At 44.4% G+C, this 24317-nt stretch overlaps 1 protein-coding gene across 8 annotated transcripts in view; it reads right to left on the bottom strand.

Annotated features, from left to right (window-relative positions):
• trioa (trio Rho guanine nucleotide exchange factor a) overlaps positions 1 to 24317 on the bottom strand; it is a 107642-nt gene that overhangs the window by 50168 nt on the left and 33157 nt on the right. For all 8 annotated transcript variants that reach the window (XM_080787607.1, XM_080787608.1, XM_080787610.1 and 5 more), the window contains exons 3-10: positions 18759 to 18833; positions 13080 to 13194; positions 8986 to 9178; positions 5722 to 5826; positions 4638 to 4834; positions 4239 to 4506; positions 2693 to 2815; positions 1179 to 1370 (exon numbers count right to left, since the gene is read on the bottom strand). In XM_080787607.1, coding sequence (XP_080643733.1) covers positions 1179 to 1370; positions 2693 to 2815; positions 4239 to 4506; positions 4638 to 4834; positions 5722 to 5826; positions 8986 to 9178; positions 13080 to 13194; positions 18759 to 18833 — 1268 coding nt within the window. The remainder of the gene's footprint in view (positions 1 to 1178; positions 1371 to 2692; positions 2816 to 4238; positions 4507 to 4637; positions 4835 to 5721; positions 5827 to 8985; positions 9179 to 13079; positions 13195 to 18758; positions 18834 to 24317) is intronic.

Genomic DNA, 24317 nt, shown 5'->3' with positions numbered 1-24317 from the left:
ATTGGTACAGAGGAGGAGGAGAGGAGAAGGGAACGGGAGACATGAAAGGCCTGGCGGGACGACGGCTCTGTATTCCAGGTCAGAGGAAGTCACCGACTGCCCCGGTTCCCTCGCTGGGGATTGGTGTGGTTTGGGTTGGTGTTCATTTGCGATGATAAATCACGCCGCGGTCGGTGGAGCTAATGAGCACAGACTGGAATGAACCATGGGTAGCAACATATTTTACTCACACACACTGCTTATGTACTATGTAAATATATGCTAATAGCCCCGGCATATGCTAGCACATATGCGGTGCCAAGAGGCTATTTTCGACCCTGAAGAGGTAGGTGTGTGTGTGTGTGTGTGTGTGTGTGTGTGTGAGAGAGAGAGAGACACGTGGATCCAAGCCTGAAGCTCATTGAGTCCAGGTATAAAAATCACAGACGGGGAGTCTGGACCAAACAGTTGGATCGCTAATAATTTGGACACAATTGCTAAGAAAGGTTTACTAAGCACTGATATAGACCAAAAACAACGTAAATATATTTAATAGTTACATTATTCTTATTACATTATTATTATTATAGTTTTCCTTTTTATGGAGAAAATGGGGAGACAAACACTAGTATTAACCACGCCACCTCTATGTACTCCTCTATGTACCGTAGAGACGGCCAGGCGTCTAATGGTGGAGCGACCTGTTATTTTCTTCTCTCCTTGACCTTTTCTTTTTTCCAACGGTATTGTACCTGTATTTGTTTTACTTCTTTGCTGTATTGTCCCTTAGGTATTTATTAGTTTACTTATCCTTTCCCGTCTGTGCTATGCTGTTCAACCAGTATCTTTTGTTTGTTTAACAAAAAAAAATGAAATAAAAAACCGTGACCACAAAAACATTATGGCGGAGCGACCTCCGACCTACCTACACCATACAGTCCATGCCTAACAGAAACAAACTCTTCAGTATTACCCGTATTGCTTCCAAGATCATCGGACTCCCTCGGACTTTGATCTGAACAATAAGGCCATCACACGGTTAGCACTTTCAATATCAAATGAGTGGATCATCCTCTGTATCGCTTCTTTAACCTCATGCCATCTGGACAAAGATACAGAACCTTGCCATGGAAAAAAGGTCCGTTTTGGCAGGAGTTTTGTCCCCTCAGCCATGGCGGGACAATAAAGATTATCATTACCTGGTCACACTTCTGGTGGAAGCTGGCCGACATCTCCAGCAGAGTGCTGCGCTCGTCCAGCGCGGCGGCGAATGCCTTCCACTCCTGCTCCAGCTGACCCGAGATCTGCTTGATCTGCTGCGAGGCGTAGTGGCCCGACTCCAGGAGCCGGTTCCCCACCGACATGATGCGGTTGATGTTCACGTACACGTTCTGAGAGAGAACGGGAAGAGAGATCTCCATTTATCCCATTCAAAGACCTTAGCTTTTAGCAACCACTTTGACCGTTATTTTAAACGTTAGCTAAAATAGCAGATCTACAAGCTCATAGTGCAGCATTGAGTGCAAACGTGAGAACGTGTGCAAATCTTCGAATATATATTATTTCATAGCAAGTGTTTTTTAACTTCTAAGCTTCGGGGACATGAATAATCCTTGACATGAATAATCATCCTTTTTTTTTTCACGATTTTGTAACCCATTTTCACCCCCCGTGTCAATTATCTAATGTGATCCTGGGCTCTGCACACCCTCCGCCAACCTAGTCCCCATATATATGGGGTACATGGGAGAGCAACGGACTTGAACTCATGCTTCACATGAAAAGGTTTGAGACCCGCTGACATAGAAACATTTAGGAGACATGCTGTAGAATCTGGTCTCAACAGGTCATTTATTCATAGAAACATTTAGGAGACATGTTGTAGAATCTGGTCTCAACAGGTCATTTATTCATAGAAACATTTAGGAGACATGTTGTAGAATCTGGTCTCAACAGGTCATTTATTCATAGAAACATTTAGGAGACATGTTGTAGAATCTGGTCTCATCAACAGGTCATTTATTCATAGAAACATTTAGGAGACATGTTGTAGAATCTGGTCTCAACAGGTCATTTATAGAAACATTTAGGAGACATGTTGTAGAATCTGGTCTCAACAGGTCATTTATAGAAACATTTAGGAGACATGTTGTAGAATCTGGTCTCAACAGGTCATTTATTTATATTTCCCTGTGCGCTTTCATACGGAAGAAAAACCAAAAGAGCATCCCCCCCCCCCCCCCCCCTTCCCCGCTGAAACGACCCATATCAAAACCGTTGCAAAAGCCAAAAAATGGTACTAAATAAAATGCTCAATAGGATAAAAGCTTCAGGGGTGGCAGTAGAGGAGAGGAGAGGAGAGAGAGCTGTAGAGTAGAGCAGCAGAGGAGAGGAGAGGAGAGAGAGCTGGCATGGATTGTGATGCATCAGCATCACTTCTGCAGTCGCCAGCAGATTGATTCCCAGTGCCAGCACCGTTTCATAACGGTTATGCAACGCTGGGCTGTATAGACAGCACTGGCCAACACACAGCACCTGGCTGAGACGAGGTGCATGTGCCTGTGTTCACAACACCACGCACAACACAACCGAATGATTGCACAGAACATGGGCCGCGAGTGGGCATAAATAGAATACCCCCCCCTGGTGTGCGTTTGCGTGGGTGCGTGTGTACATTTGTGTGCGTGCGTGCGTGTGTGCGTGCGTGACTTACCATGCAGTTCATTGCAAAGTGGTTGTGCTGGGTTTGCAGCTCCATGGCGTGGGGATGGTTGTTACCGATCTCCGTGTAGCCTGCCAGGAACAGACCCTTGTTGTGCATGATCCAATCAAACATCTGAGTCAGGGAGAGACACACACACACAATGAAAAGATACACAAAAATAATGATTTAATACATTGTTAACACACATTGACTGCTTCTACAGGAGTGTATAGCACAGTTTACGACCAGGTCGCTCTTCAGAAGTCTACATTGGGTCTTCATACAAGAAAATAATTTGGATGTGTTACTTCCACACCTTTAAAGGGTGAGTTTATTTATGTATGAATTATTATGAGTCGTTAAAGGGTACCGTTGAGGAATCGGACGCTTTAAGAGGGAACCATTAAGGAACCGGAATCGTTAAAATCCTAAAGAAGTGTGTGTGTGTGTGTGTGTGTGTGTGTGTGTGTGTGTGTGTGTGTGTGTGTGTGTGTGTGTGTGTGTGTGTGCGCCACGCGCTGCAGGGGGTGTGCAGAGAAGATTGCATCTTTCACAGGCCAGTTATGGAATGCCTCTGTTAGAGAGAATCCTCTCAGGCAGGCTCTCCCACAGACCAGAACAACCCATGGCCATGGTTGGTGTCCTAGCAACAAGCTCTGACTAGTGCTACTACTGCAGTCCGTCCATGACTACTGCAGCTCTCTCTCTCTCTCTCTCTCTCTTTTTCATTTTTTACTGCAACATACTATTTTATTCTGCTACTCGCTCCAAAATGTGCATGCCTCTTCAAAATAAATAGAACTGTATTGTTGTTTGTCTCCTCCACGGTGTTTACATTACGTCAACATCTACGTAAATCTTCCTGTAACATAAACTGGTACTGTGCATCGAATCAGGAGTTCCTAATTCAACCGAGATTATTTTCAAATGCTGGACTACGTTGCCATTTCTTGCCATGTACAATACTGTATGTTTGTGCATGTGACCAAACACCATGTTACATTCCTGACATTTTTTTAGTTGACTGCAGTAGGTAGAAGCAGAAAGAGAAAGTTTACAACACTCTTTGCTCTTGCCACGATGCAATCCAAATGCTTGGAAACGCACACTAATGGCTCGGAAACGAGCAGTTCGGTATTGTACTTTGCAGGAAAATAGGCTCCAGGCTCACGGTGTGAACTGTTGCATCCGTAACAACTCTGCACATTCCCCACTCTCACCATATTCCCAGCCTCCCACACTAGCCCTCGGCCCCCTCCTCCACCCTCAGCCTCTACACTAGCCCTCGGCCCCCTCCTCAAATCTTCTGGGGTGGTCCCTGGAACAACATATTTTCAGATGGGGGTCCGCGGCCAAATACAGATAATTCTGGGGGTCCTCGACATGGACAAGGTTTGAGCACCACCGATGCGTTTTTCAGAAAACTGTCATGATTTGATTTGTAGAACACTGCACCACGATGCTGTTCTAAATGTCCCTGACTAATAAAAAGGTATTCAACCAACCAACCAACCAATCAATCTAAAACCCACAGTGCCCCCCCCCCCCCCTTCACCTTCTCCGCGTCCTGCTCGAACAGGCGGAGCTGGAAGCACTGGTCCAGCTGCAGCTTGCGGACGTGCCAGGCCTGGTGGAGGTGCTGGCGGGTGGAGTGCAGCTTGTCCAGCAGCTGGCTGACCCGGGGCACCAGGCCCTGGGTGTCCATGTTACACATCCCTCCTCCTCCTCCTCCACCTCCTCCTCCTCCTCCACCCCCGCCACCTCCTCCTCCTCCGCTGTTCCGGTTGGAGTAGGACTCGCTGCTCTGAATGCGCTGCAGCAACCTGGGAGGAGGTGGAGGAGGACACACACATCCGGTTGTTAATTTCCGGTTGTCTCCTAGCAAACCCAGAGCCATTCAACATGGCAAAGAGCGCAGTCTAACGTCAATGAATGCGTGTGCGCGTGCACCTACCTCTGTCCCTCCGTGTCTAGCTCCTCTATGGGGGCTTTGATGACCTTCTTCTTCAGCGTGGCGTGTTCCTCGATCATTCTCCTGGCTCCTTCCAGGTCTACGGGGAAGTCTTTCCTGGAGACCGTGTCCTGCATCTCCTCCAACCTCGCCAGCATCTGACTCGCGTGGCCCGAGAACTCCTCGAAGGCCACCCGCACCTGGCACGGCAAAATGGTCGACAGTCACTTATATAGATATAGGTGTACCGAAAGAAAAACGTCTGGAAGCCACGGCGTGATTGTGTCATGTCGATTGAACGCTGCTTGAAGGGATAGTCAATACTCAATAACGGGCTAAATGTAAAACTTATTTTAGCACATTTTAAAATGTAAATGTGCATCAATTCGAGAAATGGAAAACATAGTGTATGTCTGGTTTGGACTTCTCGAGTACCACCAGGATCTTAGCAACACGAATATATTCTTGGGGCAGCGGTGGCCTAAGGGTTAGAGAAGTGCCCTTGTTGCCGAAAGGTTGCCGGTTCAATTTCGCCGGTCATGCAGGAAAAAACTGGGCCGGGAAGTGATCAGTCATCATCTCACCCAGCACCGCTGAAGTGCCCCTGAGCAAGACACTGAACGCCCAACTGCTCCAGTGGAGCTGCTTAGTGGCCAACAGTATAAGACTGTGGTTGTACTGGTCAGCTCCAAGGTTTTAATGTGTCTGTCTGTCTGTGTGTGTGTGTGTTTCTATGTGCAGGGCGTTGCTGAAAATGAGCACATGTGCTCAGCTACTACCCTGGGTAAATAAAGGGGAAAAAAAAGAACAGTAAAATCCTCAGTTCATCAACCCATGTGTACAGTTGAAAGTGCAATAGGCCACTAGAGATGTACACTCTCAACACCTGTTGCATAAGGTTCCTCGTTGCCCTGACTCACGTCTGTAAGGAAGGAGTTATGCAGTGAGCAACGTTGCAAAGTGCCGACCAGTTTCCCAGTATCTTTCCCAGGAAATTCGGAAGCAAAGATGAACACAGACGACGTCACCGCGTATGGATAGGTTTAAAAAACAAACCAGAGGCACTGTTTAGGTCTGCTCAGCTCACCTCTATCCACTCATCGTGGTTGTAGTCCAGACTCCCCTCGAAGTCTGCCGTCAGCTGTGAGGGGTCCACCACCTTGGACAGGCCTTCTAACGACACCATGGTGGTCTGAAGGGTGAGAGAGAGAGACGGGGCATATACGTTAGGTTACGTGGATTTCAGTGAAAGGTGACGTCAAAAATCACCTGGCGTACGTTTGTGGACGGACACAGCAGCCAGGAGGTACCACGATCTCATTTCGCGACACATAAACCCGACCCCATTTCAGCCCGCTGGTGCTCGTTCAATCGGGTGTGATTGGTACGATCACTAGCGGTCGACAGACACATCAAAGGATTTCACGCCATCCGATTGGGCCGTGGCTGAATCGAGGGCCACTGTCACACCTCTAATCCCTTCCCACTCTACACTGGTTTCCATCTGCAGCGTAATGATTACATGTACATTCAGAGAAAATCATTCAAATACAAAAATACATTCATTAGTTTAAGATATGTTTTACCGTTTGCATTTTTAAGTACCTTTACTATATTTGATTGTGATGTGCAATGTCACACAGCTCTGTTTACACCTTTCTTTATTCTATCTAGTGAGCCTGAATTGCTACATGCTATTGCGTACATGTACTGTACAGGCATTTTTTCCCCTACAAAGTATTGCACACTTCCTTTGGCTATGTTGTTAATGTAGTTTATGTTTCCCAGGTCAATAAAGCTCCACTGATATGAACTGGGAATTGAGACAGAGAGAGAGAGAGAGAGAGAGAGAGAGTGAGAGAGAGTGAGAGAGAGTGGAGCGAGAGTGGAGCGCGAGAGAGGCTTTGTGTGGGTTTTGTTGTATTATGTGAAAGAGCATGGCTGTTGCCATTGAAAACCCCTGATACTGCTACTTTATCTCTATTGTTGGACAACATAATTGATTTGCACTGCGTTCAATAAAAAGGACCAATAAAACGAGGAGGATGATTGGCTAGTGGCGAGGTTGGGGGGGTGGAAAAACAACAATCAACACAAAGAGATACGTTCACATCTCTCAATCTCTCTCTTGTGAGTGCCCCACACACACACACACACACACACACACACACACACACACACACACACACTTCAGAGAATTCAAGGCTATAGTCCACTTTCTACTCTATTAGAGTACACTATTCTACATCTAACTAAGCAGATAGGAATGTTCCATCTCTTCGTGGAATGTTCCATTTCTACAGAAAAAAGGGGGCACTGTAGATATATAGCCAAGCAGATCATCCTACTGCAGGTGTTATTTTTGTCAGAGACAGATTTAAGACCCTCACATACACTATGACAGAGTGCATCTGCAGTGGCAACTCTGAGACATTTTATTATACTTGGAAAAGTTTGCCAAATGGATGGCAGAATGTCACACTCAGTTACGCATGCGTGTGAGCCCCACACACACACACACACACACACACACACACACACACACACACACTTGCTGTATAATTGTATCCTGCCCTGCAGCAAGTGGCTTCTCATTCAGTATACTGTAACTGTACTCATGAACAAGTCAATATTATCATCAGCCCGGCTCAATACCACGTGTGTGTGTGTGTGTGTGTGTGTGTGTGTGTGTGTGTGTGCACGTGCGCAGGCGCAAGCGCATGCACATGCATGTCGATGATCAAAGCCCAATCAATTAAGCTGGGGGTGCGCTGCGCACACGTGTCTGTATCTACCAGGCACATAATTGCAACTTTCCACTCGCGGTAATAGACTGCACAGACAAAAAAATATGCTAATTATCATTGGAAAATGGCTTTAAGCAACACTTGTCATAACACAAAAAGAAAAAAAAAACCCCAGTGGGATAGTGGGAGCCGCTCGTTAAAACCTCATTAGAGTGCATGAATAAAGCAGCCTTGAAATCCGACTATGGCTATGTTTAGCGACGCTAACCTCAAAATCCTTCACCAACAAAAAATGATTCATGATTCAGCAGGTAATGCAGTATTATCACATCCTCCTCTCAATGTCATTCCACCATTCTGTGTCAGCATCATGACGCTGGAAGCAGCCTCGTCATGCTGACAGCAGTCTGACCTGTGCAGAGGTGCACATGTTTTGTAAAATGACCTGGCCGACCAAATTGCCCATTCATTGTCGATTCAGAAAATCCACAATCTTATAATTTTTTTGTCCAATTAATACACCTTATTAACTTTCCATTTGATCATTATTTGTTTGTTCTCGTCTTGAATACGGTATACAGACTATTGAATTTCTTTTCATGTTCCAACCGCGCCAATATTATGTCATCCTGCGCGCCACAACCTTCCAGAGGAAACACTGCAGTTTATGACTAATTAAATATACTGACGCTAGTCAACAGTAAACAGTTTATAACTAATTAAATATACTGACGCTAGTCAACAGTAAACAGTTTATAACTAATTAAATATACTGACGCTAGTCAACAGTAAAAAGTTTATAACTAATTAAATATACTGACGCTAGTCAACAGTTTATAACGAATTAAATAATACTGACACAAAAATACTGCAAAGCTGCTGCAGCACAACCACCATTGGCGAACGAACGGTAGGACTGGGCGGTATGACCTCAAATCAATAACACGATTATTGAAAATGTCTTCATCAATCACGATTAATGAACGATTTAAAAATGAAGAAATAGATAAAATAGATAGATAGATAAAATCTACAGGTTTGTACAAGATTGGCTATTTTCACTACTTGTTATATGGACTTTTTTGTGCGCCACCATTGTATTAACATTAGAATACAGGACTTAAGTGCTTAATCTTTAGCTGTGTCTATTTTTTGATAAATAAATAAGACATTTTAAATACATACATACAGTACTCGTAAAAAATATTGATTATTCTAAGATTAAAGGGCCTATCAAACGTGAAGTGATATAACGCGCCTATAGTTAGACCTGTGTTTTTGCGTGGAGCACTGGGGAGCAGTCGCGGTGCGACAACGCAAGCGTACCGTGAATTTGTTGAGCGCATGCTCGTTTCGTGCACACGCCCACGACTCAGACCTGGATACCGTTTTGCTTTTTTTATTTTTATCGCTTGCATTGTAGCGCCCCTCTGGAGCAGGCCTGGAGGAGACCTGTCGTTTGATCCAGGCAACAACGCGACAACGTTCCTCGCTTCCCGTTTGAAAGGCCCGTAAGTCGGTTGGAGGTTCTAAATGTCGGTTTGGATTATATTTCCAGTCCATTGCCCCAGGGTGTCCGTCGGGACGGCGGCTGGCTCACTCACCTCAAACTCAAACTTGGAGCTTCCAAAGTTGGTCCTCTGCTTCTGCCAGAAGTTGTCCGGCTTGATGATGAGTGCCACGTGGATGCAGCTGGGGAAGGACTCCTGCAGGATCTTCAGCAGGGGCTTGATGCTGTCCCACTTGGAGCCACGCATGTCCACGATGACCGTGAAGCCATGTTTACACACCTCCTCACTGTAGGGGGAGAGAGGAGACATGTTTACAGTTAAAACACCTCCTCACTGAGGGGGAGAGAAGAGCCATGTTTAAACACCTTCTCACTGAGGGGGAGAGAGGAGCCATGTTTACAGTTAAAACACCTCCTCACTGAGGGGGAGAGAAGAGCCATGTTTAAACACCTCCTCACTGAGGGGGAGAGAGGAGCCATGTTTACAGTTAAAACACCTCCTCGCTGAGGGGGAGAGAGGAGCCATGTTTACAGTTAAAACACCTCCTCACTGAGGGGGAGAGAGGAGGCAAAACACTGAAATATGGCTGCCAATTGTTGCCAACGTTTTAACTCAAGCTAACCTTTGCCATGTTTGTGTATAATGTATATATGTGAAATATAACCATTTCTGACAGAAAATGCACAATTGTTGCGGTTTCGCAAGATTTTTCAATGTAAGATGCATTTCTTTGTTCCCCTTTAATTGTATACATTAATTTGTTTTGTTTTCCGATTGTTCGTTCTATTGCACTTTTGCTTTGGCAAAGGTATGTTTTGTCACGATGCCAATAGGAACAGACATGGAGAGGCGGGGATGGGTCAGAGATGGAGAGAGAAAGTGTGAGTGAGAGAGTGAGAGAAAGAGAGAGAGAGAGAGAGAGAGAGAGAGAGGACAGACAGTAGAGAAAGAAAACAGAAAAACAGATGGAGTGGGGACAGTTGAAGAAAGAGAGAAGAGGAGAGGCAAAAAAAGAGAGAGTATGAGAGGCAGCAAAAAAGAGTGAAAGACTAAAAAGAGAGAGGAGCGGAGTAGAACGATTGAGTGGAGGGGTGGACAGCGGGTGCGAGAGAGAGAGAGAGAGATAGAGAGAGAGAGAGAGAGACAGAGAGAGAGAGAGAGATGCACAGAGGTCTGGATGGTGGGAGAGTTATGGTAGCTGAAGCAGGAATGGATGGATGGATGGATGGAGGGGGGGGGGGGGGAGAATCACAACAAACCATGAGATGATGACGCATTTTCTATAGTGAGCAGCCTACGCAACGCAGCATACACCCACACCCACACCCACGCACAAGCAGTATGCCCCCCCACCCGCACACACACACTCCAACAGGCGCACACACTTAAATAAGGAAAAAATATTTAGTGTGCACGCTCGCACACTCAAATAATAGGTAGTAATTCACAACCACGCACACATGAAACAAATAATTACAAAATGAGCCATGGTTCTTCTGTGCAGAAAAGTACACATCGGCAGAATTGCGCTCCATGCAGTCGTGAGACTCGCTCCCTCAGGACACACATGCACGCAGGCACACACACACACACACACACACACACACACACACACCTCCGCCAACCACCCCATTCATCATTCTATGTTTCGTAAGCTGGCTTTCGTTTAAAATCCACTAAATCACGTTGAATGCGACTTTTACATTCTCTTTTTTTGTTATCCCTTTTCCTCCAATCTGTCCACCTGCCCACATCTACCTCTCTCTCTCTCTCTCCCCCCCCGAGGCACAAGCAGCCTGTCTGAAGTTAGACACGGTGCAGAGCGCTGTGTTCAGACATTTACCACTCCCCCAATCCAATAAAATCCAGCATAAAACACCTTTTGAACAGAAACCCACGGATTATACAAAACAATCTAAAACAAGTCTGGGAAAATGAGTTTGTGTGTTCACATTCACTGCACAAATCCCTGTACACACCATATCAACACAAAACATTATAATATCATAATAGTGACAACAAGAGATACAGAAGTGATGTTTAAAGCCGACGCCAACTAACTCCCGAGAGAGAGGACAGAAAACGCGACGGAAGATGACTAGCAGAGAATCCCCAAAACGTGACAGACGATGTTGTCATGTTTGAGAGAAAAGTGGGAAAAAGACGAGCACAGAGGAAGCACAGATTGATGACAGATAGAGAGAGAGAGAGAGAGAGAGAGAGAGAGAGAGAGAGCGAAAGAAAGAGAAAAATAAATGTAGGGAGATGGAGCGATATATCTACCTCGGAGTCAAAGCGTTCAGAGATACTCATCCACAGCGAGCGACCACAACAACAACTACTGCACTGCTACTGCGACACTCACACTCACAGACACACACACACACACGCACACCCACTCACACACCTCCCCGCGCATGCCTAGTGCTCTCGCTCGTGCTTAATTCTAACCCCCCCCCCCCCACCCCTCTCTCTCTGTTACGGATCCTTCTCTCTCTCTCTCTCTCTCTCTCTAGTCCCGTTTCATCTCTCCCCTGTCACTCATTCTCCTCCTCTGTTAATATGGATATTTACATAAAGTGTTCTCTCCATCTCTCTTTCTCTCTATATACAGTATATATATAGTATATATCACTTTCTAGTCCTCCCCTCCACTCCTCCCTCTCTCTCTCTCTCTCTCTCTCTCTCCCTCCGCCCCCTCCCCTCGGCTTCCCTCGCCCCCTCTTCTGATGATTAACCCATTCTGACCGGGCACCCATTTTGGTGTTAGCATCATGTTATGCTTTACCTATTGAAAAATAGCAGATCTACAAGCTCATATCGCGCCACCGAGTGGCGCGATACGAGCTTGTAGGTCTGCTATTTTTGAAAAATCTGAAGAACGACTGACATTTTTAGAATCTGATCTCAGGTCAGAATGGGTTCATCAGACCAGTGTGTGTCCAGTGGAAACCTCGTATGAATCTGATCTCAGGTCAGAATGGGTTAAAATGTAGAGGATGGGTTTTTGGCAGCAGGGAAAGCTGCGGCAGGCTCTCTGGCCCACAATATTATTCATTCTCTCTCTCTCTCTCTCTCTCTCTCTCCCCTCTCTGTCTCCCTCCCCCCCCCCCGCCCCCTCACATGTTTCTTGCCCCCTCTCCTCAACCCCTATCTCGCTCTGTGATTCATTCTTCTTCTCCTCCTTCCTTCCCCCCCGCCCCTCTATTCACGTGCTCGCTGACAGATCGATGACTGCTAATCCTACACACTAAGTATACACCATCCCTCTCTGTCTCACACACACACACATAAGATGCATTATGCATTATGCTCACACACACACACACACACAAATACATGCACAGCCCCGTGGACCCGCAACACACACACACACGTTTGTATTACTATTCTTGTGAGGACATCAACATTTGAGGCGGCAGCCACATTTATGAATGTCATTTTGTTATGTATTTTATTTTTTTAACCCCAACGCCAAAAATAGCAGCAGATGTTGTTGGCTGTATAGGGTAGCGCAGTAGTACCCACATTATTTCCGGCGCATGAGACCGGGCATAATCGCAAAAACTTAACCCATTCTGACCGGGCACCCATTTTGGTGTTAGCATCATGTTATGCTTTAGCTATTGGAAAATAGCAGATCTACAAGCTCATATCGCGCCACCGAGTGGCGCGCTACGAGCTTGTAGGTCTGCTATTTTTGAAAAATCGAAGAACGACTGACATTTTTAGAATCTGATCTCAGGTCAGAATGGGGTTAATCAGACCAGTGTGTGTCCAGTGGAAACCTCATATGAATCTGATCTCAGGTCAGAATGGGTTAAAAAAGTCCTTAGCCAAGAATGAGTTAAGGGTTTAAGGCTAGCTCTGTTCTATTTAGTGTGCAGCGGTTCTCAAACTTTTACATTTCCAAGGACCCCCATAACTCTGAGAGTGTACAAATGTTTGTACATTTGTACACTCTCAGAGTCACACACCCGTACAGGGGCCATTGGGAACACCTGTGAGGGAAGTCCAAAATGGCGCGTGCGTGTGTGCATCTATAGCCAATTGTAAAGCCAACTCTAGATGTGATCGTTTTAACCATAAAACATTCATCTCTCTTGACATTTGGACCTCACAAGTATAGTAATATATAGTGCACACAAACACAGGTGTGTAGAGGACAAATGTAAGATGGTTCCCACCTGGGTATGCCAGCCAGGTAGGCTATGAGTCTCCTCAGGTCCTCCTGTCGTATTCTGTCGTGGTTGCTGCGTGAGGGAAACGTTAATACTGGACCTCCGCGCTTGTCTCTGCCACCTGCGCACGCACACACACACACGCGCGCGCACACACACACACACACGCACGAACACACACACACACACACACACACACACACACACACACACACAGAGAAGCGCTATTAGAGTTAGGACAGAGAAAATTCTAGAAAGTTAACCACTTTCACAATAACCATTCTAGTCTTAGAGGCGGGTGGGAAAAGGAAAACTTTTCCCGTTCAACCTAAATCCTATTGTTATCATGTGCGCCGTGCGGAGTTCAATAATATGGTGTCGGTAAAACAATACTCTTAGTATTCTTCTGTGTGTTTTCTTTTTTTATATCTTTTTTTTTTTTGGGGGGCGGGGCTTTTTTTCCTTTATTGATAGATCACAGTAGGTAGACAGGAAACGGGGAGAGAGAAATGGGGTGGACCGTGGGAGACACACAGCAAAGTTGGTCGGGATCGGGACTGGAACCCGACGAGTGTCTTTGCACATCGCAAGAATGGCCACTGTCAAACTATCATGGTCAGCGTTCCGTGTCATGGGGCACACAGAATATTCACCCTTGAAAAGCGTGTCCCTTTGAAGGTAGACGAGACAACAAGGGGAGAGTGAAGGTAGACGAGACAAGGGGAGAGTGAAGGTAGACGAGACAAGGGGAGAGTGAAGGTAGACGAGACAACAAGGGGAGAGTGAAGGTAGACGAGACAACAAGGGGAGAGTGAAGGTAGACGAGACAACAAGGGGAGAGTGAAGGCTGCATCAATTCATCTCTCCGTCACTGCTTTAGCAACTGCAAGGTTGGTCAGCAAGGGTATGCGCGTGACATCATCGTCATACCAGGAAGTTATGCGAAATGCGTCATACCAAAGCCTACACGGGTTGTGCAAGGACGCGCTGTGATTGGCCAGTCGCTGTGATTGACAGTCTAAACCTAACCCCTAACCTTAACCTCAGTAAAACTATACCTAAACATAACCATAACCCTAACCTTAACCTCAGTAAACTTAATGGAGAAGTCCATACTAGAAGGCTTTCTTAACTTTATTTGTTGTCGTTACGTCCCCACCAAAGAAGTCCAGGTGTTATTTTGCAAAAGCTCATTATTGGCTATTTCCCCTATACCATAAGTCCTCAATGAATTGCATTGAATTGCATTGAATTGAATGGGGCTATGGGGTGTTGTGCTAATTCGCTTATTTCCATCACTCAAAAATCAAATTTTCTTGTATATATCCTCTCTTCATAATGTAAATAGTATCCCAAGCAGCACACTTTACTACTTATTTAGATGGAAATAAGCGAATTAGCACAAAAACCCAACCCCCATTGAGGGCTTATATAGAGCACCGAAGTCCTGACGTCACTGTCAGTAGAGGGCGTCAATCCACAGGTCCGTGTACTTTTTATTTGCATTGTAATCTCCAAAGGGGGATTTTAGATCGCCTCATATAAGAACTCTGTTGTAAAAAATAAACCGATCACCCCGGGCCTTTTCACTCATATGGAAATGTACAAATATACCTAAAGAGTAACAAAATAAACGTTGAAAACGAGTCAAACAAACCAGAGACATTTCCGGGTAGGCGGGTACCGTGGCTGCATCTGCCCGTCAGAAACTGCAGAAACTGAATGTTAATTACGTTTATTTTTATTTTATTGATATTTAATGTTTCGTGGTCACCAACAGCTGAGCTTACGTCAACGAGGAATCTCAGGAACGCAATGTGTTGACAGCTGGGCGTGATGTATATTAGCAACGGCATTGCCTTCATACGTAGTTTCAAGGCTTTTGCAGCCACATTAATTCAATTTTCTCCAGAAGCTGGCTGTATCAAATATGAATGGACATCATTAACGACGCACAGCCACTCCCCTGACAGAAAGGTCGGGGTGGTCGGTTTCTTTTTCAAACACAGTTCTTATATTAAGCGACCTAAAATCGAGGGGGCTGCCCCCCTCGCCCCCCACCCCTAGAAACAGCTATGCCTGTTTAGTACAGTCAAACCAAGCTTATACAAATCGGGTCCCATCCAACCAACCAATACTGGGGTGCAGAGTAAAAAAGTTTTTTTCACTTTGACAAATATTCATTATTCATCTCCAAAAATCCAATTCTGTTCACGCATTCAACTGAATGTGTGAATATGTCACTGCGACCCCAGCTAACAGCTAGTAGTGAGCCAATCAGCGCAACATTGTCATCATGACATGCCGGCCCATAATACACAGGCACACACGTGCACACGCACACATTCAGAGCGTTAATTGCGTTGCCTGTAGAGGACCACTGCTCTATAGTGTGTGTTGTTCAGCATGTACTATATGTTCTCTATGTTCTCTATGTTCTCCCAATGCCACTGTCAGGTGAAAAGAAGCAGCCTTGACATTATTGCACCTATCAAAGGAGACACATGGTTATCTAAGCTCTCCCTGAGACCAAGTGTAGGAGTTAGCAGTGAAAATGGACTACAGTAGAATACGGCAAGATGGAGAAAAAGTGAAATGGAGGGTTTCATGATCTCGTTATCAAGCGCTTTGCTCGTTTTGCCTCGCCGGTAATCCTAAATTCCCGGCCCGCGCGTTTCACCTGCTGCATATACCATCAGGACATCAATCGTCAGCACCTGGGTGCAAAAGAACTACAGAGCAACCCTCTCCTGGTCTACCCAGAGCCATCTAATAGAAGAGTTACAGAGCAACCCTCTCCTGGTCTACCCAGAGCCATCTAATAGAAGAGTTACAGAGCAACCCTCTCCTGGTCTACCCAGAGCCATCTAATAGAAGAGTTACAGAGCAACCCTCTCCTGGTCTACCCAGAGCCATCTAATAGAAGAGTTACAGAGCAACCCTCTCCTGGTCTACCCAGAGCCAGCTAATAGAAGAGTTACAGAGCAACCCTCTCCTGGTCTACCCAGAGCCATCTAATAGAAGAGTTACAGAGCAACCCTCTCCTGGTCTACCCAGAGCCAGCTAATAGAAGAGTTACAGAGCAACCCTCTCCTGGTCTACCCAGAGCCATCTAATAGAAGAGTTACAGAGCAACCCTCTCCTGGTCTACCCAGAGCCAGCTAATAGAAGAGTTACAGAGCAACCCTCTCCTGGTCTACCCAGAGCCAGCTAATAGAAGAGTTACAGAGCAACCCTCTCCTGGTCTACCCAGAGCCAGCTAATAGAAGAGTTACAGAGCAACCCTCTCCTGGTCTACCCAGAGCCAGCTAATAGAAGAGTTACAGAGCAAACCTCTCCTGGTCTACCCAGAGCCATCTAATAGAAGAGTTACAGAGCAACCCTCTCCTGGTCTACCCAGAGCCAGCTAATAGAAGAGTTACGATATTGAGGGGGCAGAAGTTCATACGCGCCTGAACCGGGACAAGCTCAAACGAGGGCGGCGCAAATAAGAGCAATTTTAGGCATGTGTGCAACATGTCAACCGTTTTAAAGTATTGTACAGTAACAACTATAGTCTCTGTAATGTTTATGTTGTACGATTACTACAAAACGATTTAAGATCATTAAAGCCGGGCTGTTGCCTGGGTCCAATGCATTCCTGCCTACTTCCAGGTCCAGGACTTGTCCCCATTAGTTGTCCCCATTCTCAATAGAAGTCCATGTAGGAGAGCCGCCATTGGACTGAAGCCCCATGAAGTTGAACGGAGTTTGCGTAACTCTGTCTTACTCTATGGCTCTGGGTCTACCTACTGGCCATGGCGTGTATATACCGTGGGTAATAATATCAAAAGGAAAAACAAAACAAACGTGGGGGACTGACTAAAGGAGGGTTGGGTCCAGCCGTCCAGGTCAGGATAAGGGGCTCATTAGAACAACAGTCTTCATGTCAGCAGCTCTCGTTCTCTCCGCCTTTCAAAGCCAATTCATTTGGCGGACGATACGGGCGAGTGTGGTTGTGTGACAGCACGGCATCACCATGGTAACGCTGCCCTCTCTTTCTCTCCGTTTCTGTGCCTCCCTATATGCCCCCCTCCCAGGGTTTCTGAGTCACAGCCCTCTCATCATTGTGTTGTGTTTGAAATTGACCTTGGCAAGACAAGGGCAGGAAGGCAATAAGAAAAGGCCATGTGCCCGTGCATGAGCACACACGCACGCACACGAGCACACACAAATGTTGTGTCACAATGCTGTGGCTCATCAGAGACGATTGAAGTTTCTTTTGAAACGAAGGCGAAGGGATCTAACACAAGTACGCAGGTGTACACACACACACACACACACACACACACACACACACAGAGTTGCTGAATAACGTTGCCAGTGCCTTGTACAAACGATCCTGGCGAGTCGTGCTGAGTTTTTGCCCTGCAGGGATGGCTTCTGATCAGATGTGGTTTCACAGTCACAGAGCCATGCTGTCTCTGCTGTACTGCTGACTCGGCATCGAGTCGTATGGAGAGGAGGCTCCACCAAACATCCGAATTCTCATACATGTCGGAGTATGGGGGGAAACAAATTATGAATATTTCTTCCCTCTATTTATTTGACTGTCACCTACGTATTTCTGTCTGACTATTCCTGTCTGTACTCCTTTTTTTTTTAACGCTTGTGATGACTTTCCAAGTTACGACCTGCACATTAGCTATAGGCCATTTTACTTCTGGTTCATTTGGGGTGATTTATTTTAGATTTTTTTCTAAATAAAATATCCCGGGCATCTGGCTGACAGCGCCAGAGTTCAATGGTGGCAGAAAATGTGTTCACTTGAACATACTTTTTCACAAAAAACTCATTTTATGAATGTATTTTATTGTACTGTACTGTACAGTACGCCTTATGTTACTTAGTACTGTACTGTAGTGATTGTTAAACCATTGTATTGTTTCATTAGCTAGCTCTGGTCTATTTGCTTTGATGTGGAAATTTAAACGTTAATTACCGTCCCAGGTAAATAAATAAACGGCCATCCTTGGTGGGAATTTTACAAAAGAAATCAACTTTTTGTGCAAATATAATTATCAAATAAACGCAAAAAATATCATATTGAATATACTGTATGATTCATAGATGGTGTCTTAACTCAATTGGACAAAAAAAAGCGACCAATTGTATCAAGATTGTTTTACAAGCCTTAAGCTGTCTTTATCGAGAAGACATCAGCGGATGAGTGTTGTGAGCAACTGACAAGTGAAGTGACTGCCTCGGTCTAACCTGAGCTTCATTGACATCGAGCATGGATCATTAACACCCCTTTGCGCGTGCGTGCACGTGCGTGTGTGTGCCATGTTAAGAAGCAGACGAGAGAGGAGCTCTGGGAGAATGTGCCGTCCATATGTGTGGCGGCGGTAATCAATGCATGTGTCATGTTTCATTGGAACCCGTTAGCCCAGATCAGAGCGCCGTGTCTTTAGAGATCCTTAGCTTGTGAAGTCTGTTCTAACGCTCACCCACTCGCTCAAACACCAACCCACTCTCTCTCTCTCGCTCTCCCTCCGACGCACGCACACGTGGATGCACACACACACGCACACACACACACACACACACACACACACACACACACACACACACACACACACACACACACACACACACACACACACACACACACGCACACAAAGAGAGATCCAGGCAGAAACTTACCAGACAGAAAGGCAACTTTTTCCTTGAGAATGGGCAGCACCTCCATGGCTCTCATCTCCTCATTTCTCCTGAACGCTGAACAAAAGACAGAGACAGAGGACAAAGTCAACATAAACGCATTAAAAAACAATATGTAAGGCCGAGCCATATAGAGGTCTCAAGACACGTCTCCTGTAATCTGTGGATGGGAGGACAGATTTGGATGATTTGTATTAATCTCATTCTCTGGTATAAGGATTTGGCTGGCCCCAGAAAAAAATCAATACACAAACACAGCACAGTTTATTCCCTGTGGATTTTAATGAGCTCTGTTCCTAAGACCCGATCCACCCACACACACACACACACACACACACACACACAAACTACTACTGCAGCTCCACAATGCACGCACACACACACTGCAGCTCCACAATGCATGCGCACACACTCACACAACTAGATGGACAGAACATTCTGTGATTTCTGTGTTTTACTTAAAACACTGCTATGTACGTAGATATATATACTCTTGTTGCAAGCAGAATTCCCACATAAAAAATGTCCTTGAGTAAAAGGTATCAGAATCAATAAATCATCTTTCAAAATGCCAATCTACAAGCTCACAATGCGTTGCATCGCAACACATTGTGAGCTTATTGTACAGTGAGCTTGGAGATCTGCCATTTTAAAATTGCAGAAATATATAAGTAGTTTTGTAATAATAATGAAAGTAAGTACAAAGTAACTACAAAGTAACTACTAGTAGAAACTACGTTTTCATATAAGTGTAGTGGAGTAAAAGTACGATATTTGTCTCTGAAATATACATAAAGTATTGACATTTCTAAATACTTAAGTAAAGACACATCTCAAAATTGTACTTATAGTATCTGAATACATGTACTTAGTTACTTTACACCATTGTTTAGCTCGACAATACCACACACACACACACACACACACACACACACACACACACACACACACACACACACAGGGGACGTTTGGGGGAGATGAGACTCTAGACTAGTGAGCTTCAAACAGGCTTACAAGGTTATTATAGTTTATCATTTTTCATTAGTTTTTATTTACTTTTGTCAATATGACATTTTTCTTTTCAATTCCAGACAGTCTAGTTTGAATTACTTTTTAAAGCGGGTAAGTTTACGTTTTTATTGGTTTTAGTCGAGGTTGTAGATGTGTCGTACTTTTTCACAAAGAAAGGGGACAGAGCACAGTATACACTACAGTACACTGTATAGTGTATAAGTGGTTAATCTCTAGTACACAGGTGTTGAGATGATGTGTTGTCCTCACAATAGAGAACCATAAAAGTCAGGTTAACAAATCGAGTTGTACTTAAACACAGACACTTTTAGACAATTTTCCACCCAAATGATCCCAATTTGTTCCAATCTAAAATTATCCAACACGGTGAGAAGAAAATCATATTCAAGAGGGACATTTCGTTTCATCTTACCGGTCCTTTAATTTGGGTTTAATGTGAACAAGCGTGGCGATACTCAAATGAAACTTCAAAGGTTGAACTGTAAAAGACCTTGGAAAGTAGCTGGACACAAACTTATTTTTCCAGATACTTAAAGTATGATGAACACTTTCAGTTACTGTACTTTAGATCAAGGAAACCATTATTTCCCAAAACCATATTCAGTAGAAGCAGTGAAGTCAGGGGGAAATAGCACAGGTGAGACGGATACAAACATCTCCATGAATGGGCACAAAACGGACACAGACAGACGGGTACTCTGACGAAGCCCCCCCCCCCCCCGACAGCGTGACTCAGACAAATCGACCGGACCTCCGGTGTGACATAGTGGTGTGTGGGGGCCAGAACTCTAGATGTGAGGCCCGAACTAGTACACCAGAATGCCCCACGACAGCAGACTATCATTTATGTGTACGGTAAGGTGTATTAAACAGCTTTTAAGACTTCACACTTCCTGGCAGGGATTGACCCTGTAACGTCAAGCCGTATCAACTGGGGTGTCGTTGTGGAAAAGACCTCTCACTGTGTTCCTAATGGCCTGTTGTAAAAGGACGATGGATGAGACGGAGCCCAGGGATCCTAGACGAGTGGAAGCTCCTTGACAATAACCTCCAGTTTATACACAACTCTGGTCCTAAGGAACAGGTCTATATACCCAACCGCCACAGCCCTGTCTGCACCTACAGATAGGGCTGATTGAAATTAATATCACCTGCTGCACAAATAGACATAGGTACCACACGTGTCATACACAGACAGATACACACGATTGAATGAGCCAGATACAGTTTCATCTGCATGTTACACACAGACACAGACACACACACAGAGAGACAGAGAGAGAGAGAGAGAGAGAGAGAGAGAGAGAGAGAGAGAGAGAGAGAGAGAGTGCGCTACATAACTTGATGGACAGATTTGGCTCAGAGCATTAGCTTCACACAAAGAGAACAGGTCCATTATTCTGTGCTGAGTGATGGTTTCTGGCTGGACTGCCGGTCCCCAAATCCCAGCATATTATGCACAGAGAGATGCTCTGGTGGAAAAACACCATGGCATACTGCAGTCAAACTGGACAAGCTGGAGGTGGCCCCTCCTATGCCCTGTGACCAGTGTTGTTTTTCACAGCAAACTTTGACTTTTACTTTTAGTCGTAGTCTCTTGAATAGTTTTCATTTAGTTTTAGTCACATTTCAGAAATGTTCTAGTGTTAGTCTAGTTTTAGTCGACTAAATCTGCAGTTGATTTAGTTGACTAAAATGTGTTTTGGCGGGCCTTGATGCCGTTGTAATGACTGATTTTCAGTGATGGGCAAGCTACTTGGAAAATGTAGTAAGCTACACTACCAGTTACTCTCTATTAAATATAGCGCAACTACAACAAAGCTATCCCAAGATAATTATAGCAAGCTACACTATAAGCTACGTGGCAAAAGTAGCTAGCTACATGGACACTACTTTTTTTTCTGCCATGATCAAGTTTCCACCGAACAAATAGCCTAATAGGCAGGCAAAAATGCTGAGTTTGGTTGTTTATTTAAAAACAAACTGGAAACAAGCCCTCTGTCTGGCTTTTGGTGTCAACTTTTTCACATTTACTTGTATTAATGTACCTTGCGGTGTGGCTGATTCATGTGTTCAGTGTTGGGAAAGTTCTTTTTTTTATTAACTATAGTTCAGTTCACAGTTAATTCTTTTTAAAGGAACTAATTCAGTTCATAATTCAACATTTTGAACTAAAGTTCATGGTTCCAAAAAATGAACGATTTTAGTTATTTTTTGTTATTTTTTTAAATTATTATTATTGCCACAGCCTAGCCATTTGCGCACCAGCTGAGAGACAGGGATTTAGACTAGAGCAGGGGTTCCCAAACTTTTTTGGACCAGGTACCGCTTTTGGGGTAGATATTTTTCCAGGTACCCCCTCATCCTCGCAACACGGATAACAAATAAATGTATACGTCTAAATGTAGACGTCTAAATGTATATAGACGTCTAAATGTAGACGTCTAAATGTGTACGTCTTCTCTTATGGGGGTCCCTGGCATATCTTTTCAAATGGGGGTCCACGGGCTAAGTAGTGTCAATTTGGGGGTCCTTGACATGAAAAAGTTTGGGAACCACTGCTTTAAACACTTTAGCACTTTATGAACATGAACAAAATAGATGGGTCCCCCCTGGAACTCCCTCAGGTACCCCACTTTGGGAACCACTGGACTAGAGAATGAGGGTGGTCTGTTTGTTTGTGTCAGACTCTTCTTATCTAAACCAACCAATCATGGATTTCTTTCCAGGGATTTTTCCCCCCACAAAACTTTATTTAACAGTAAATTTGTAACTTATAGCTTTTGTTGAAAGCTACGTCACTACTTGGGTCTAAAAATAGCTACACTACAAAAAACGCTACTTGGTTCAAAAGGAGTGAAGCTACCATCAAGCTACTGATAAATGTAGTAAGCTATGTAGCTTCGCTACTTGTAGCTAGCTACTGCCCAACACTGCTGATTTTACACATGCTGAAAATAGCCGATCTACTAGCTCACAACGCGTCGCAGTGTGACGCGTTGTCAGCTTGTAGATCAGCTATTTTCAGCATGCAACCAATTGTAAAATGACTTATACTGGATCTCTTGTCAACTAGTCCCTCCCTAACATTTTAGTCCAGTTTTTATCTGTTGATGAAACTGTCAATACATTTAGTCATAGTTTTAGTCATCATGGCTCACTTTTCATTTAGTTTCCATTTAGTTTGTCGGTAAAAAAAGGTAGTCGATGAACATTTTTCGTCTTAGTTTTAGTCGACGAAAACAACACTGCCCTATGACCATCTGTTATGAGCTAGCAGGATGGAGACGTTCTGTGAGATTTAAACTATAGACCAACTTGCTGCCGATGGTTCTCCCCCAAATTGATATATAATTTGTGTGTAAAAAGTTTGTGCCTGCCAGGGACCTCCAGAACTGAAGATTTATGTTAAAATAAATCAGAAATTATTCCAAATAATTTCCATATATATATATATATATATATTTTAACTGTTTAACCCATTGATATCTGGTACATTGATACGTTGTTTTACCTTTGAAGCCGGATGCTACCTTTGTGTCTCCTTAGTTATTGCTATTTGCTATAGATGCAATACATCTGGTATTTTCGAATAGGGGACTCCCTGGAACCCACCCGAGGACCCTACTTTGAGAACCACAGCTGTAACCTATATATCATCAACGAATCAATGAAAGAAAAAAAAAAGAATCATCCCAACCTGTTGTTAGCTGTACATAAATAATAGATTATATTGCTGGTCCGATGCGCCTCTGGTTTATCATAATGAATAAACAATGTGTAATGTATATTTAAAACGTTATTGCATCCATCAATACTCTTATTATTCAGCGATGTTAGATCTACTACTCCTCCTACGCCTGCATCTGAATCCAAAAGGCAGATCGTGATCTACCAGTAGATCACACAGGCTGTGGAGGTCGACCACACGACATTCCCCTAAAAATATATCATTGAAATATATTTAAAGAAATTATAATAAATAAATTGGCATCCGCCACTTAGACCCGGGACCAGATTCAAATTTTCAAAAACAGCAGATCTACAAGATCGTAGCGCGGCACTCGATGCCGCTCAATGAGCATGTAGATCTGCTATTTTGTGACACTAGTCACTCTTCCTTCATTCCCAGCTACGGCCTCTTGGTATTGCCGTTCACTGCGATGGCACAATACATCACCTCATATGGAATGTATCAATACTATACTGTATGTGTGTTCTGGCACTGTACGGAATCTATAGCCTACCGATGGCAAAGTGGCACGTTAGGAGGAGGAAATCTTTCATCGAAGCAAAGAAATTCTAACATCAGCATTTTCTCTCTGCGAGTTTTATGAAACAGAAAAGATACTTGCAGTAATGCAGTAAGAGACGTTTTCACCAAGTGTCAAATAAATCATTTTATCGATAATGCACATTGCACAGATCCCCGCCCTCCATTTATGACTCACCAGACTTACAACTCTGTTTATTCCCAGATGCTTTTGGCTCTTCCCCTCTTAACCCATT

Source organism: Protomyctophum bolini, assembly GCF_963924005.1.
Source record: "Protomyctophum bolini genome assembly, chromosome: 17".
Taxonomy (NCBI): Eukaryota; Metazoa; Chordata; class Actinopteri; order Myctophiformes; family Myctophidae; genus Protomyctophum; species Protomyctophum bolini.
Note: the sequence above shows the minus strand (reverse complement) of the source record. Positions and strands in the feature narration are given on the sequence as shown.